Genomic DNA, 13,326 nt, shown 5'->3' on the forward strand with positions numbered 1-13,326 from the left:
GAGCCTCAATGTAATGGTACTTTTCAGCCTTACGTTATTCCTGCTATACCTTTCACCTTGTGGGGACGGGATGTCCTCTCTCAAATGGGCGCATTTCTCTACAGTCCTAGCCCTCAAGTAACGGCGCAAATGACCCAAATGCACTTTGACCCTATTCGAGGTCTGGGAAAAAATCAACAAGGTATTAAGATACAGGCCTCTCCTCAGAATAGATCTCCCCGGCAAGGGCTAGGATATTCAAATTTATAGTGGGGGCCACGCTGTTAAAGGCTGCTGACCCCATACAGTGGAAATCTGAACGACCTGTGTGGGTAGAGCAGTGGCCCCTAACTACAGAAAAACTACAGGCAGCCACAGAATTAGTCCAAAAACAATTAGAATTAGGACATATAGAGCCCTCTAACAGCCCATGGAATACTCCTATATTTGTTATAAAAAAGAAGTCTGGTGCATGGAGACTTCTACAAGACTTAAGAGCCATTAACCTTACTATGCAGGATATGGGAGCCCTACAACCTGGTCTTCCATCCCCTGTTGCTATTCCTAAGGGAAACCCAATAATAGTCATTGACTTACAAGATTGCTTTTTTACCATTCCTCTTAGTGAGCCTGATAGACAAAGATTTGCTTTTAGCCTGCCCTCAATTAATCTAATTAGGCCATATCAGAGGTTCCAATGGAAGGTTCTACCACAAGGAATGAAAAATAGCCCTACTCTTTGTCAAAAATATGTGGATCAAGCTATAAGTCAAGTTAGAAATGCGCATGCTGGTGTTTATCTTGTTCATTATATGGATGACTTATTATTGTCTCATAAAGATAGGGTTTACTTACAACAGGTGTTGCAAGATTTGGTTGCTGCATTGGAAGAATATGGGCTAAAAATAGCCCCAGAAAAGATACAAATCGATCCTCCCATTAACTACTTAGGAAGGACCATACATAATCAGTATATTACTCCTCAAAAAATTCATCTAAGAACCACTCATTTAACTACTTTAAATGATTTTCAACAACTGTTGGGAGATATTAATTGGGTTCGACCCTATCTAAAGTTGTCCACTAATGAACTATCACCATTATTTAATATATTAAAAGGAGATCCTAATCCTCGCTCACCTTGAGTTCTAACAGAAGAAGCCCGGTTAGCTTTAAAATTGGTAGAAGAAGCTTTAAATAATAGTTTTTTACAAAGACTTAATTATATATTACCTTGGGACCCGATTATATTAAAAGCTACTCTAAATTCTCCTACTGGTTGCTTATGGCAAGAGGGACCCTTAGAGTGGATACATCTTCCACACACTCATAGGAAAAATGTTCCTTCATATCCCTCCTTGGTGGCTTTGATATTTCAGAAGGGGCAACAAAGAAGTAGAGAACTGTTTGGGCTAGACCCATTCAATATTATAGTTCCTTATAATGCTGTACAGACAAACTATCTTCTTCAAAATAATGAAGAATGGGCTATTGCTTTGACTGATTTTAAAGGTCAAATTACATATCACTTACCACCACATCCTGTCCTCACGTTTGTCAAAGGCCACGAATTCTGTTTCCCTGAAAGGTGTAAACCACAACCACTTTCCCAAGCAGCTCTTGTATTTACTGATGGCTCAGCCAATGGCAGAGCTGTTTACATTGTTAATGGAACAGAATTTACAGTTCAAACTGAAGAAAAATCCGCCCAGAAAACAGAATTAATAGCAGTAATTAAGACTTTTTCATATTTAAAAAATACTCCATTCAATCTATATACTGATTCTCAGTATATCTATAGACTATTTCCTCATATTGAAACTGCTCCTATTCCAATTCAGTCGACTGTATCACAATTCCTAATAAAACTTCAAACACTTATTCGTATTAGAACACAACCTTTCTTTGTAGGACATGTTAGGGCTCATTCAGGTCTACCTGGACCTATTCATGAAGGTAATAATAGAGCTGATCAGTTAACAAAACTTATTTCTATAACCACAATTGAACAAGCTGCTGAATCACATAAACTGCACCATCAAAATGCTTCAGCACTTAGAAAACAATTTCAAATTTCAAGAGAAGAAGCATGAAATATTGTCAGACAATGTTCCTCATGCCCTACTACATTGCCATCTTTGCCCATGGGAGTAAACCCTAGGGGATTAAAACCCAATTGTCTTTGGCAAATGGACGTAACCCATATATCATCCTTTGGGCGACTTTCTTATGTCCATGTAACTATTGATACTTATTCCCATGTCATAATGGCTTCTGCTCGAACTGGAGAAGCATTTAAGGATATAATTCAACATATGTTTTATTGCTTTGCCATACTGGGAAAACCCGTAGAAATTAAAACTGATAATGCCCCTGCTTACTCTTCTAAAGCATTTCAAGAATTTTGTAAAACATTTAAAATTAATCATACCACAGGGATTCTCTACAATCCTCAAGGTCAAGCAATAGTGGAAAGAGCTCATCAGACCTTGAAAACACAAATTACTAAATTACAAAATGGAGAATTTAAACATAGTACTCCTTATCATATCTTAAATCATGCATTATTTGTTATTAATTTTTTAAATATAAATGAACAAGGTTTATCCCCAATTGAACGCCATTGGTATACGAAACAAGATACTGTTGTACCTTCAGTATATTGGAAAGATCTGTTAACAGGAAAATGGAAAGGACCTGATCCATTAATCTCTTGTGGAAGAGGCTATGCTTGTGTTTTCCCACAGGACAAAACTTCCCCTTTGTGGATACCCGACAGACTCATCAGACATGCAAGACCCAAAAACCACCAAAAATCCTCCAACACTTCCTCCCTCACTGCTCACAAACCTAACACCTCCCACGACTCTTCTGAGAAATCTGTCTCTTGAAAATGCTCCATCTACACCCCCACCTTCGCCTGTCTCTAGTTCTTCCTTCTCTTCATCTTCTACTCCACCCCCTCTCACTGACTTTATACAACCCTCTACAAATCTCAACAACTCTTCATCTCGAGACAAAGTGCGGTGGAGAAGCCGGAGATATACTCCTTATTCAAGAACCCATCGAACCATTGCGGCTGAGCCCCCAACTTGGGGCCAACTCAAAAAACTTACTCATCTGGCTCACACCTTAACCGTGGATCAACATATTCCTGTAAATGCGGGTACTCTTTTTGTGGCTATGCTCGCTATCATTTCCTGCCAGGTATGTATTGTTACGGCTGATATACATTGGGCTTATGTCCCAAAACCTCCTATATTTCACCCCGTCACCTGGGAAGATCCTTCCCCCTCTGTATTTACTAATAATTCTGCATTACTGGGGGGCGAAACCATATTTTGGAACCCTCAGGGCTTTAATTCTAATTATTCCTATTCTGGTATGTCAGATAATCCTCCTATTTGTATTCAATTAAGAAATTTGCAAAAAACTATCCCTGGCTGTATTCCTTTTGACTTCAAATCAATGATTACTGACTCACCTAATGGAAATCAAAACCAACAGCCTTACAGATTATTATGGGCTCTACGCCTCATCCTTCCAGAAAAAACTGACTTTCTTAAGGGTATCCCAAAAGTACACACTCCTCTTTTTCCTACCTGTGATAAGTCGCCTCCTGAGAATTCTAAGAGCAATCAAGATTGGGCTATGATTGACCCTTCAAAAGGATTTCCTATTTGGAGAAATTGTATGTATAATTCACAAGTTGTATATGCTCTGCCTGAAATGTCTGCACGTCTTATTGATTGTAGCATTTTAGATCCTGAATATGATTATCGTCAATATTTAAAATTAGCTGGATATCGTTTTAATTGGCAAGATGCCTTAGTCCCTCTCCCACAAAAAGTTAATCGTTGGCATATGAATGGATGGGTTCCCCCTATTCTTTCTACCTTCACGGGTAACATACATCCATCCTTGTGGAGACTGGCAACTGCTGCCGGCAATGTCACTTTGTCCCGTCCTTTTAATATTGAGAGTTTTGATATTCAAGCTTGTGTACCTGCTCCATATGTGTTATTAATTAGCCACAGCAATCACTCTAGTATTGTTATAGAAAACACATTATGTTAGTTCTTGTGAAGATTGTATACTGACCAGTTGTATAAACCCTGCAATTCCTGTCGAAAGTATGATGATTTTACAACAGCCAAAATATATTATGATTCCTGTACATTTACAAGAAGATTGGCATGATGATTCAGGCCTAGAAGCCTTAAAACAAGCCTCTGCTATTTTATCTCGAGCCAAACGGTTTGTAGCAGCTTTAATACTGGGGATTTCCGCTCTCATAGCTTTAGCAACTTCTCTTTCACTTTCTGCTATGGCATTAACACAACAGATTCATACTGCAAACTATGTAGATAATTTAAGTAAAAATATTACTTTAGCCTTAGCCACACAAGAAGCCATTGATAGAAAATTACAACAAGAAGTTAATGCCCTTGAAGAAGCAATTTTATATATAGGACAAGAAATCACTAATCTCAAAGTGCGACTTGCTTTGAGATGCCATGTAAGTTTCAAATGGATTTGTGTTACTCCAATGCCTGTAAATACTACCATACATAATTGGGAAAAAATCAAAAATCATATCCAGGGCATATGGAATCATTCCGATTTGAGTTTTAATATTGACAAATTACATATGGAAATACAAGATATTACAAATGCAGAAAAAGATTTTTCCTCTTCTCAAACAGCCAAACAATTTATTGATTCCTTAAATTCCTTTATTCAAAAACATAGTCTTAAAAACATTCTGTTAAACACGGGTATTTCTTTATGTTTATTCTTGATTTTGTTGTTCTTTCTTCCAGTCATCTTCCGAATCTTAAATCAAGCTATCCAAAAGGTGGCTTCAGATCTTCATCTGGCGAAATTAAAAAATAAGAAAGGGGGAGATGCTGGGAGCCAGGCTGCAAGGGCGGCCCCTCTGCACCCACTGCCCCCAGCATAAACATCGAAGAATTCCTGAAAAGTCAGGAATATCTCTGTCATCTGTGTTATGTTTCTGTTTCATTTTCAGCCTGTGTATAGCAGAATGTATAAGCATAAAATTCCATTATAGATTTAGGGACCTTTGGAGGGGGGCGTCCTACTCATAATCCCCTGGTGAAATCCCGGGTAGGGACAGCCCGTGTATTACCTGGGGATCAACATGAAGTTGTCTTAGGGGGAAAACGAATAGCTCGACTATGGAAAACAAAAACAGGATGGTGGAATCCTGGTACTTACCGAGGCCCTTTTGTGATTAAACCACCACCCACACATGATCCCATAAAAGTGGAAAAACAATATTTTGAATTTCTATTGGCAAGAAATTGGGATTATGACGCTGATTGGAGACCATATAGAGTAGAAGGAAGTTTTATTACTCCAAAACCGGCTTGGGGGTGTAGAGATTGGGCTAACTGTCCTTGGCATAATCGTGGACAATATGATGTAACCCAAAGTGGCTGGACTTCAAGAACTTGGCCACCCTGGACAAGATGGACAAAGCCTATGTGGCAATGGTTTTGCAAAAAGATTAATTGTTATAAAAACTGTGGAAGGTATTGCAAGATTAAGCATAAGTGTAAAGCAGTATGAAGTCAATTGTTACTTTGTGTAAAAATAAATCAACAAAATGTTCTCTTCAATTAAATAAAAACTCATTGTATTTGTGTGCGTATGCAGAACTGTAGTATGTGTCACTTGGAAAATTATGTCTCTGGAAAATGATGTTATCTATGATGATTATATCTTGTACTGCCCCTTTGTTGATCATGCGATGTTATGCTTATGTAAGCTTATGATATAAAAGATCATGTAAAAAATAAAGAAGAGGCTTTTTTTTTTTTCTGCAGAATGAAAATATAAGACACACTACGTCTCATTTTTTTTTCGCCAAACTCTACCCTTCCTCTGGTGACCCTGTTCTTTGCTGAGGCTGGCCCCCGGCAGGAATGTCCTTTGCCTGTCCCACCACTGTATTTTGGAAGCAGATAACTTATTTTCTGGATTTTACAGGTCTGCATATGGAGAGAATTTTTGTCCCAGGATAGGCCACACTGAGTCCCATGCATACTTGCTTTAGTTGATTTAGAAGATGAGATTTTGGATTTAGGGTAATTCTGGAATGATTTAAGATTTTGGGGATGTTAGGATGGGGTTAATATATTTTGAACATAGGAAAGACATTAATTATGGGTGGCCAGGGGATGGAATGTTATGAATTTAATTGTTTTTCCTAAAAAGATATGTTGATGTACTAACACCCAGTAGTACCTGTGAATGTGACCTTGTTTGGAAATAGGGTCTTTGAAGATGTTATCAATAAAGCTAACATGAGGTCATATTACAGTAGGGTGGATTCAAGTTCAATATGAGTGATGCCCTTAAAAATAACAGAAGAGACACAAACATAAATACAAAGGGAAGATGGACACATAATGATGGGAACGGAGACTGGAATGATACATCTACAAGGAATGCCAAGGATTTTCAGGAGTCACCAGAAGCTAGTAAGAGGCAAACAAGGATCTTCAGAGGGAGCATGACCCGACAGAAACCTTGATTACATAGTTCTAGCCACCAGAACTATAGACTGTACATTTCTTTTGTCTTAAGCCATCCAGTTTGTGTTACTTCCTTACATTAACACACTGGGATAAGAATAGAAGACTGAGTTTTGGGTTGCGGTCAGGGGGTCAAATTGGTCATGATTTTTTGGAATACTTCCAAGAATCAGTCACCTAGAGGCCACTGCCCAATGAAGAGAGCAAATTATTTTTCTTTGAATCACCCGCCTTTTAGCTACCATCTCTGCTGCTTTCTCCTCCACTCAGAGTTGTAGGAGAGGGAAAAGATCAGATATTCTTGGAGCTCTGATCTGTAAAGTACTAAGTACTAAGGCTTCAGATGAGAATTTACCATTTCTGTGCTCCTGGCTCCACCCTACAGGAGCCCTGGTGGCACAGTAGTTAAAGTGCTCCACTGCTAACTGAAAAGTCAGCCTTTCAAACCCACCAGCTGCTCCAAGGGATAAAGATGTGACAGTCTGCTTCCATGAAGATTACAGTCCTGGAAACCCTATGGGACAGTCCTACTCTGTGCTATAGGGCCACTATGAGTTGAAATCGACTCCAGGGTAAGAGGATTGGGAGTTTGGTGCTCCTGGCATACCTGTTCTTCTGAAATGTTTTATTTTCTCTTCAATCTGCAGATTCATCCTGCAATTCTCTTGCCCAATAATGTTACTTCAACACTATTCCATCTTTTTAGCAGCATGTGAAATCATAGGTGAGTCTTAGCTGTTCTTACTAGTCATTCTTTATCTTGGCGGGAAGAGGAAGATCTTGCCCCTTAATCATTGGGCATATAAACAGATATCCAGAAAGTGTTGTTACCCTACCAAGCAATCCAGGGCATTAACTTTTGTATCCATCATGATAGCCAAAATGTCTGTGGGTGGAAACCCCAGGTTCTGCTCAGCATGACTTGTTACAGCCAATAAACAAGAGGTCGAAGTGGGAGATCAGAAACATATCTTTGTTTAGTTGTACCAGGAAGGACCAATTGGGGTTATTGCCTCCAAGACTGCTCCCAGGCAGCTTGGGGAGGCGGGCTTTTACAGAGCGCAGACAAGGAAATGACAAATTCACCATGAATATTCAGGACTGACCTTCATGCAGGCTCTCAGAGCTTGGGGATGACTAGGGATTTTCCTTAGACAAGGGTTCGATTTTCTGGGATGAAGAAAAGGCCGATTTTCCTTCATTAGTATGTTAAGTCTCCACCTAGAGGGTGGTTGAGGCCATATGCCCCATTCTGTGGTTAACTTGCCAAGAGCAATTTCAGAGGAATGTGTGGCCTTTTCTGCTCAGTGTAGGAGGCTAAGCCAGAATAGGTGTTTCTTAGAAGTGTTGGACTCTGACGATGCTTGCCTCAATTTTGACTCTAATAATGTGTGTGTGTTTGTGTGTGTGGGTGGGTAGATGGGCATGTGTTTGTGTATTACTGATACTGGAGAAAGAATGAGCTATTCAATAACTTTGGGACAATGGAACTTTGGGGAAAAATAAAATCAGATCTCTCACAACATACATAAAAATCATTTTCCAAAAGAGGTAAAGTCTTAACTTCTTAAACATAAAAGCCAAGCATTTTTACCCTATAAAAATATATATGTTGTTCTTGTTAGGTGCCATTGAGTCAGTTCCGACTCATAGTGACCCTATAGGACAGAGTAGAACTGCCCCATAAGGTTTCCAATGAGCAGCTTGTGGATTTGAACTGCCGACCTTTTGGTTAGGAGCCAAGCTCTTAACCACTATGCCACCAGGGCTCCATAAAAATGTATATAATAGAATATACTTGTAGAGATTGTCTAGGGAGATGCGATCTAAGAAAGCAGCATCTTGCTGTCATTCTCTTGTCTTCTATGTTGGACCAGGTCCTTAGACCAGCAATTTACAAATCCCACGATTACAAAATACACGGGGCAGTCTTAAAATACAGAGCCTCCACACCTGTTTAATCAGAATCACCAGGAGGTAACCATAGGGGAATAACAGTGTGCTGGGTTGATCGGAACCTTGCTTTTGGAAAGAGAAATGCAAGAGGATAAAATAAGTATATTGGTTCTAGCTTTCAATGAAATCTAGAGAGACTGAAAAACAATACTTAAAATGAAAACCAGTTTCTGAACAAAATAGAACTACCTCCAAAACCCTTGGAAGGGGAAGTGGGGAGCCTAGAGCAGCTAATGAACCTCAGAGGAGGAGTGTGTTGAAGACCTGAGCAACGTGGGAGGGAGGCTGTTGTCATGCTGACAGGAGCAATTTGCAGCCACATCAACTTCATTACCCTGATTGGAGTGAGGAAGCTGTGCCACACCCACTGCCTCTTAACCCACATGGGACCCCAGAAGTCAGAATGGGTGTCTTACAGACTGAAAGGCTTCAGCACCAGCTTTAATCTGTCAGATTTCCAGTTGGCCAGTTCACAGTTTCTTGTGATTCTTTTGTAGATGCTGTGAAGGTTGCACAATGTCAAAAATAATATTTGAAATCACACAGAAAAGATGAGCACAAAGAAAGTATTACACAGACACATCTGTGTCTTACACTTCCCCATCATTGTAAGTGATATGCTTTACATCTGTGGTACAGTGAGTCTCTCTTATGTGACCTTTTCTGGCCCTGGTTTTGCAATTCTTCCAAAGTAATTGATTGTTTGGGCTGCAATCTCCCTAAGGATTGCTTGGTTTGCTATCCAAATAAGCAGCTTACAAGGATTATTGAGTTTACAATCCACCTAAGGGATTGACTGGGGGGTCCCACCCTGTATCTGACCTTTACACAGACTGGCCACCCCGCCACCTCAGTGGCTAACCTTTACTAAATTAGTTAGGGAGCCTGCCTTATAATTGACAAGGAGTATGTGGGTCGGCCTATAAAAAACTCCGGAACCTGAGGGCAGAGCTGTCCTCATAGAGAGGAGAGCTACAGAAATCTGCCCTGAAAGAGACCTGTTCCAGCAGGGAGCTTATCTGAAGCTGCCCTGGTTGGTTAAAGAAGAGATGTGCTCTCTTCTCCTGGGGCCTCCCCAGACCTCGCCCATATAGCTTTCCTTGCAGTGTGTATGCTGAGGTTCCTGACGTTGAGCCTGAGTTACATCTTGTATTGTATCTGTTACTTCTGCTTTGTCACCCTAATAAACCATGTAACTGTGATTATAGTCTGTGATTTCTGTGTGACCGTTGCAGTAAATTATTGAACCAGCAGATAAACAGAGACTGAACCACCTCATAGGAACCAGCCTTATGCTGATTCTGGTTCACTATTTTGTTATTACAGCATCATGAAAGTTTATGCCCAGGACACAAACCAGTCTAAGGTTCAAATCCTGACTCTTCTTCTTGGTAGATGTTTGACCTTAGGCAGGTTACTTAATACCTAAGCCTCAGAGGAAGATTTGACAACGTAGCTCACAGATATGATGTGTAGAATATAGCAGACGATATTCTCTTAGTATGGGACTTACTAGCAAAGTTGTTTCCTTGAGTTGATTTCAACTTTTGCTGACGCCATGTGTTAGACAGTAGAATTGCCCCCATGGAGCTTTCCTGGCTATAATCTTTAGGGGTGCAGATTGCCAGGCCCTTCTTCCATGGCATTACTGGGTGAGTTCGGACTGCCAACCTTTAGGTTAGCAGTTGAGCATAAACCATTTGCACCACTTAGGGATCTCTATACTCTATAAGAAGTAACTATCCATCATAATTCCATGTATTAGCATTTTCATGTATTAGTATGGTTTAATAAATGGAAATTAAACCAAAGTCCATTTAATTTAATATTAATTCTCCAGCGTGAGCACCAGGGAAACAATTGCTGGCACTCAAACTGTAAACACTGTCAATAAATCCTTAGGAAGTAAAAACATACACATGTACATTGCAAAGAAGCATAACAATACGGAGTTAACAGAATTCTTCAGGTAATTTGAAATCTCTGGTTTGGAAACCTGCAACCACAATGAAAACAAAATGTCTAAGCTTAGAAATAGAAGTTAAATTTAAAGATTGTTACATTCAGCAGAAAAGAACAATATTTTCATATATCTTCATAGCAATTAGCAGTAAGGAAGATTATTTTTAAAATCTTTTTTAATTTAAGAGACAGTGATAGGAAATATAAACAGACGTTTCAAAGTATATACAAACCACGAAGCTTATTTCAGTTTCTTGAACCATCTTCACAAGTTACTGAAAATCTCAAAGGAAGAATTAAAATGCCATTATTTACATCTAAAATTAAATTCAAACCTTGCACAAAACCTATTTTTATGAAAACTGAAATCTGTTTAGAAAAACTGTCCTAAGAATCATCAGGTCTAGATGTACTAAAATTTATATTTCAAAATAATTTATCAGAAAGCTGTCTCCGTGTGATCACAGCCTATAAAATACTTTCAACAGCTCCAGGAACAGTGGAATTGGCAGGAAGATCCTTCTCACACTTAAAAATGACCAAAAATTATTTACAATCTTGCATTTGCCAAGAAGGAATGATGTCACTTTCAATTATGTCAAGTGGAAATGAAGTTGTTAAAGTAAGTGAAATTTTTGATGACATAATAAATGAATTTTTAAAACAGAAAACCATGAAAATCTTATAATCAAAGTTCTACGTTAATATTTATATATTCATATATAAACATTTATTGTATTATATAAAATTATATGACCAAATATTATGTTTTGTGATTGTTGGAAGTTTATGCTGTCACTCGTGTTACAATTACATTTTAAAATTGATAAAACATTTTTAAAGGAAGAAGTTTTACGCTTTAACACTTTTAATGACACTTTCTACCACTTTTTGAACAAGGATCCTGGTATTATTTTCATTTTGCACCAGGGTCAACAAATTATGTAGCTGAACCTGTTTTCTAGTGATATGTATTAGGCACTTGCAAGTTTGAACTATGGGAGGTTCTTGCAAATGCTCTGTTTTTTCAACAAGAGATGCCCCACCTCCGTAATTCTCATTCCTCTCTAGGGAGATGGAACTGGGTGAGCAGAATGTTATTACTAAGGAAAAGAAATAGGGTTATCTTAATTCCTTTTCGAGTATCCACATAACCTCATTTCTCCCTCTTCATATCTTCTATCACGAAGTTTAGCTTTAAGTATCAGTCCTGCACATTCAAGTCTTACAAGTACTTTTTAAAAATGCAGATAATAGATTTGTAGTATATAAGGCAAATCACTTTAGTCTGTAACCAAATCAACTGGAACACAAAATTCACTTTGGTCAAAATAAAGCATAATAAAACAAATATTTTAAAACACAAAAACAACTTCAAAAGTGGTAAGAAATTATGGTTGAATAGAATTAAAATGGGTATCATTAAAAAAAAAAATTTTTTTTTTAATGATCATTACCAAAGAAAAATACAGCTGAGTAAGCAGGAATCAAGTTTGCAGTTGGGAACAGGGTAGAAGAGCCACCACTTTGATACCTGGATTCAAACATGGGTAAGAAAAAAAAATAATAATAAATAAAATTTTTTTTTTTTTTTCTTTTTAAAGTAATAGAAGACAGTACCGGATGTGGGGCAGAAAACTAGCATGGTCGGTGATGTCAGGAAAATTGCCATGGAATCTACCCCTGGCAGGCTACTGAGGATCAGAATAGCAGGATGTAACACTGAATCCTACAGAACAATGAGGAGAAAGGTATACATGAAGAAAAGCAAAGTTAGGAACAGATAAAAGTGCCCAGGATGTTAAAGTTTAATTATAACTCTGTTGAATTCACACAGCTGTGAAGATAACACCATGAACAGCTCAAGCACGAAGTGTCACGTACTCTGCCACTGAAACACTGTCTCCATATAGCAAACTTACCATATTCCGTAACATTTGCATGTAACCCTCCCAACATCTCTGAGGCCATATAAGGTATGCTGTTCAGCGGAAAAAAAAAAAAAAATTTTTTTTTTTTTCCACTGATTAAAAACCGACCACCAACTGAAGGTCAGGGCCAACGCTATGGGGTCACAGGTTCAGCTCTTCTGCTTCCTGCTCCTCTGGATCTCTGGTAAGAGAAATACTTGCTCTTCTTCATGGCATTTAAGTCCTCTGAATCTCAATAAAACATTAGTTTTTCGTAAGGAGTTGACACTTTTCATTCCTTCCAAAAGTAATGGTGTTTATTTATCTTCCATATTTTCCTTCATAAACAGATACCAGAGCAGAAATATTACTCACACAGTCTCCAGCATTCCTGTCAGTGACTCTAGGAGACAATGTCACCATCACCTGCAAAGCTAGCCAAGATATTGATGAGGATTTGCAGTGGTATCAGCAGAAACCAGGAGAAGCTCCTAAGCTCATTATTAAAGGTGTTTCCGCTCTCATCTCTGGGGTTCCCCCCCGGTTCAGTGGCAGTGGGTATGGAATAGATTTTACCCTGAGAATTAATAACATAAAATCTGAGGATGTCACATATTACTTCTGTCAGCAAGATGATAACTTCGCCTCTCACAGTGATACACCCTGTTAAAGAAAACTCCAAATGCCCTCAATGGGATTGCCTCAGCTGCTACTGAAAACGCTCAGCATGTGAAGCTAGGTGACCCTTTGGTATTTGTAAGCTTTCACGTGCACACACATATTAACTTCCTTTTCCTGTTTGTGTGCTTCTGCTTCCCCCAAAGCTGTGCATGACACACTTCATATAACAGCCTTCAATAACATTGCCCAGTTGTGCAATAATCTCACTTTGAAGCAGAGGCAAATTCACTAGGCCAAGTCTCTGTCTTTTGCCACATCCATCCTTCCCTCCTCCA

At 38.8% G+C, this 13,326-nt stretch overlaps 1 gene segment (V, D, J or C); it reads left to right on the forward strand.

Moving 5' to 3' along the window:
* Positions 1 to 12,526: 12,526 nt before the first annotated feature.
* LOC126060214 (immunoglobulin kappa variable 5-2-like) lies at positions 12,527 to 13,040 on the forward strand. The segment is given in 2 exon segments: positions 12,527 to 12,575; positions 12,721 to 13,040. Coding segments are annotated over 2 exon segments (369 nt in total).
* The last annotated feature ends 286 nt before the right edge of the window (positions 13,041 to 13,326 follow it).

This window comes from Elephas maximus, chromosome 17 (assembly GCF_024166365.1).
Source record: "Elephas maximus indicus isolate mEleMax1 chromosome 17, mEleMax1 primary haplotype, whole genome shotgun sequence".
Taxonomy (NCBI): Eukaryota; Metazoa; Chordata; class Mammalia; order Proboscidea; family Elephantidae; genus Elephas; species Elephas maximus.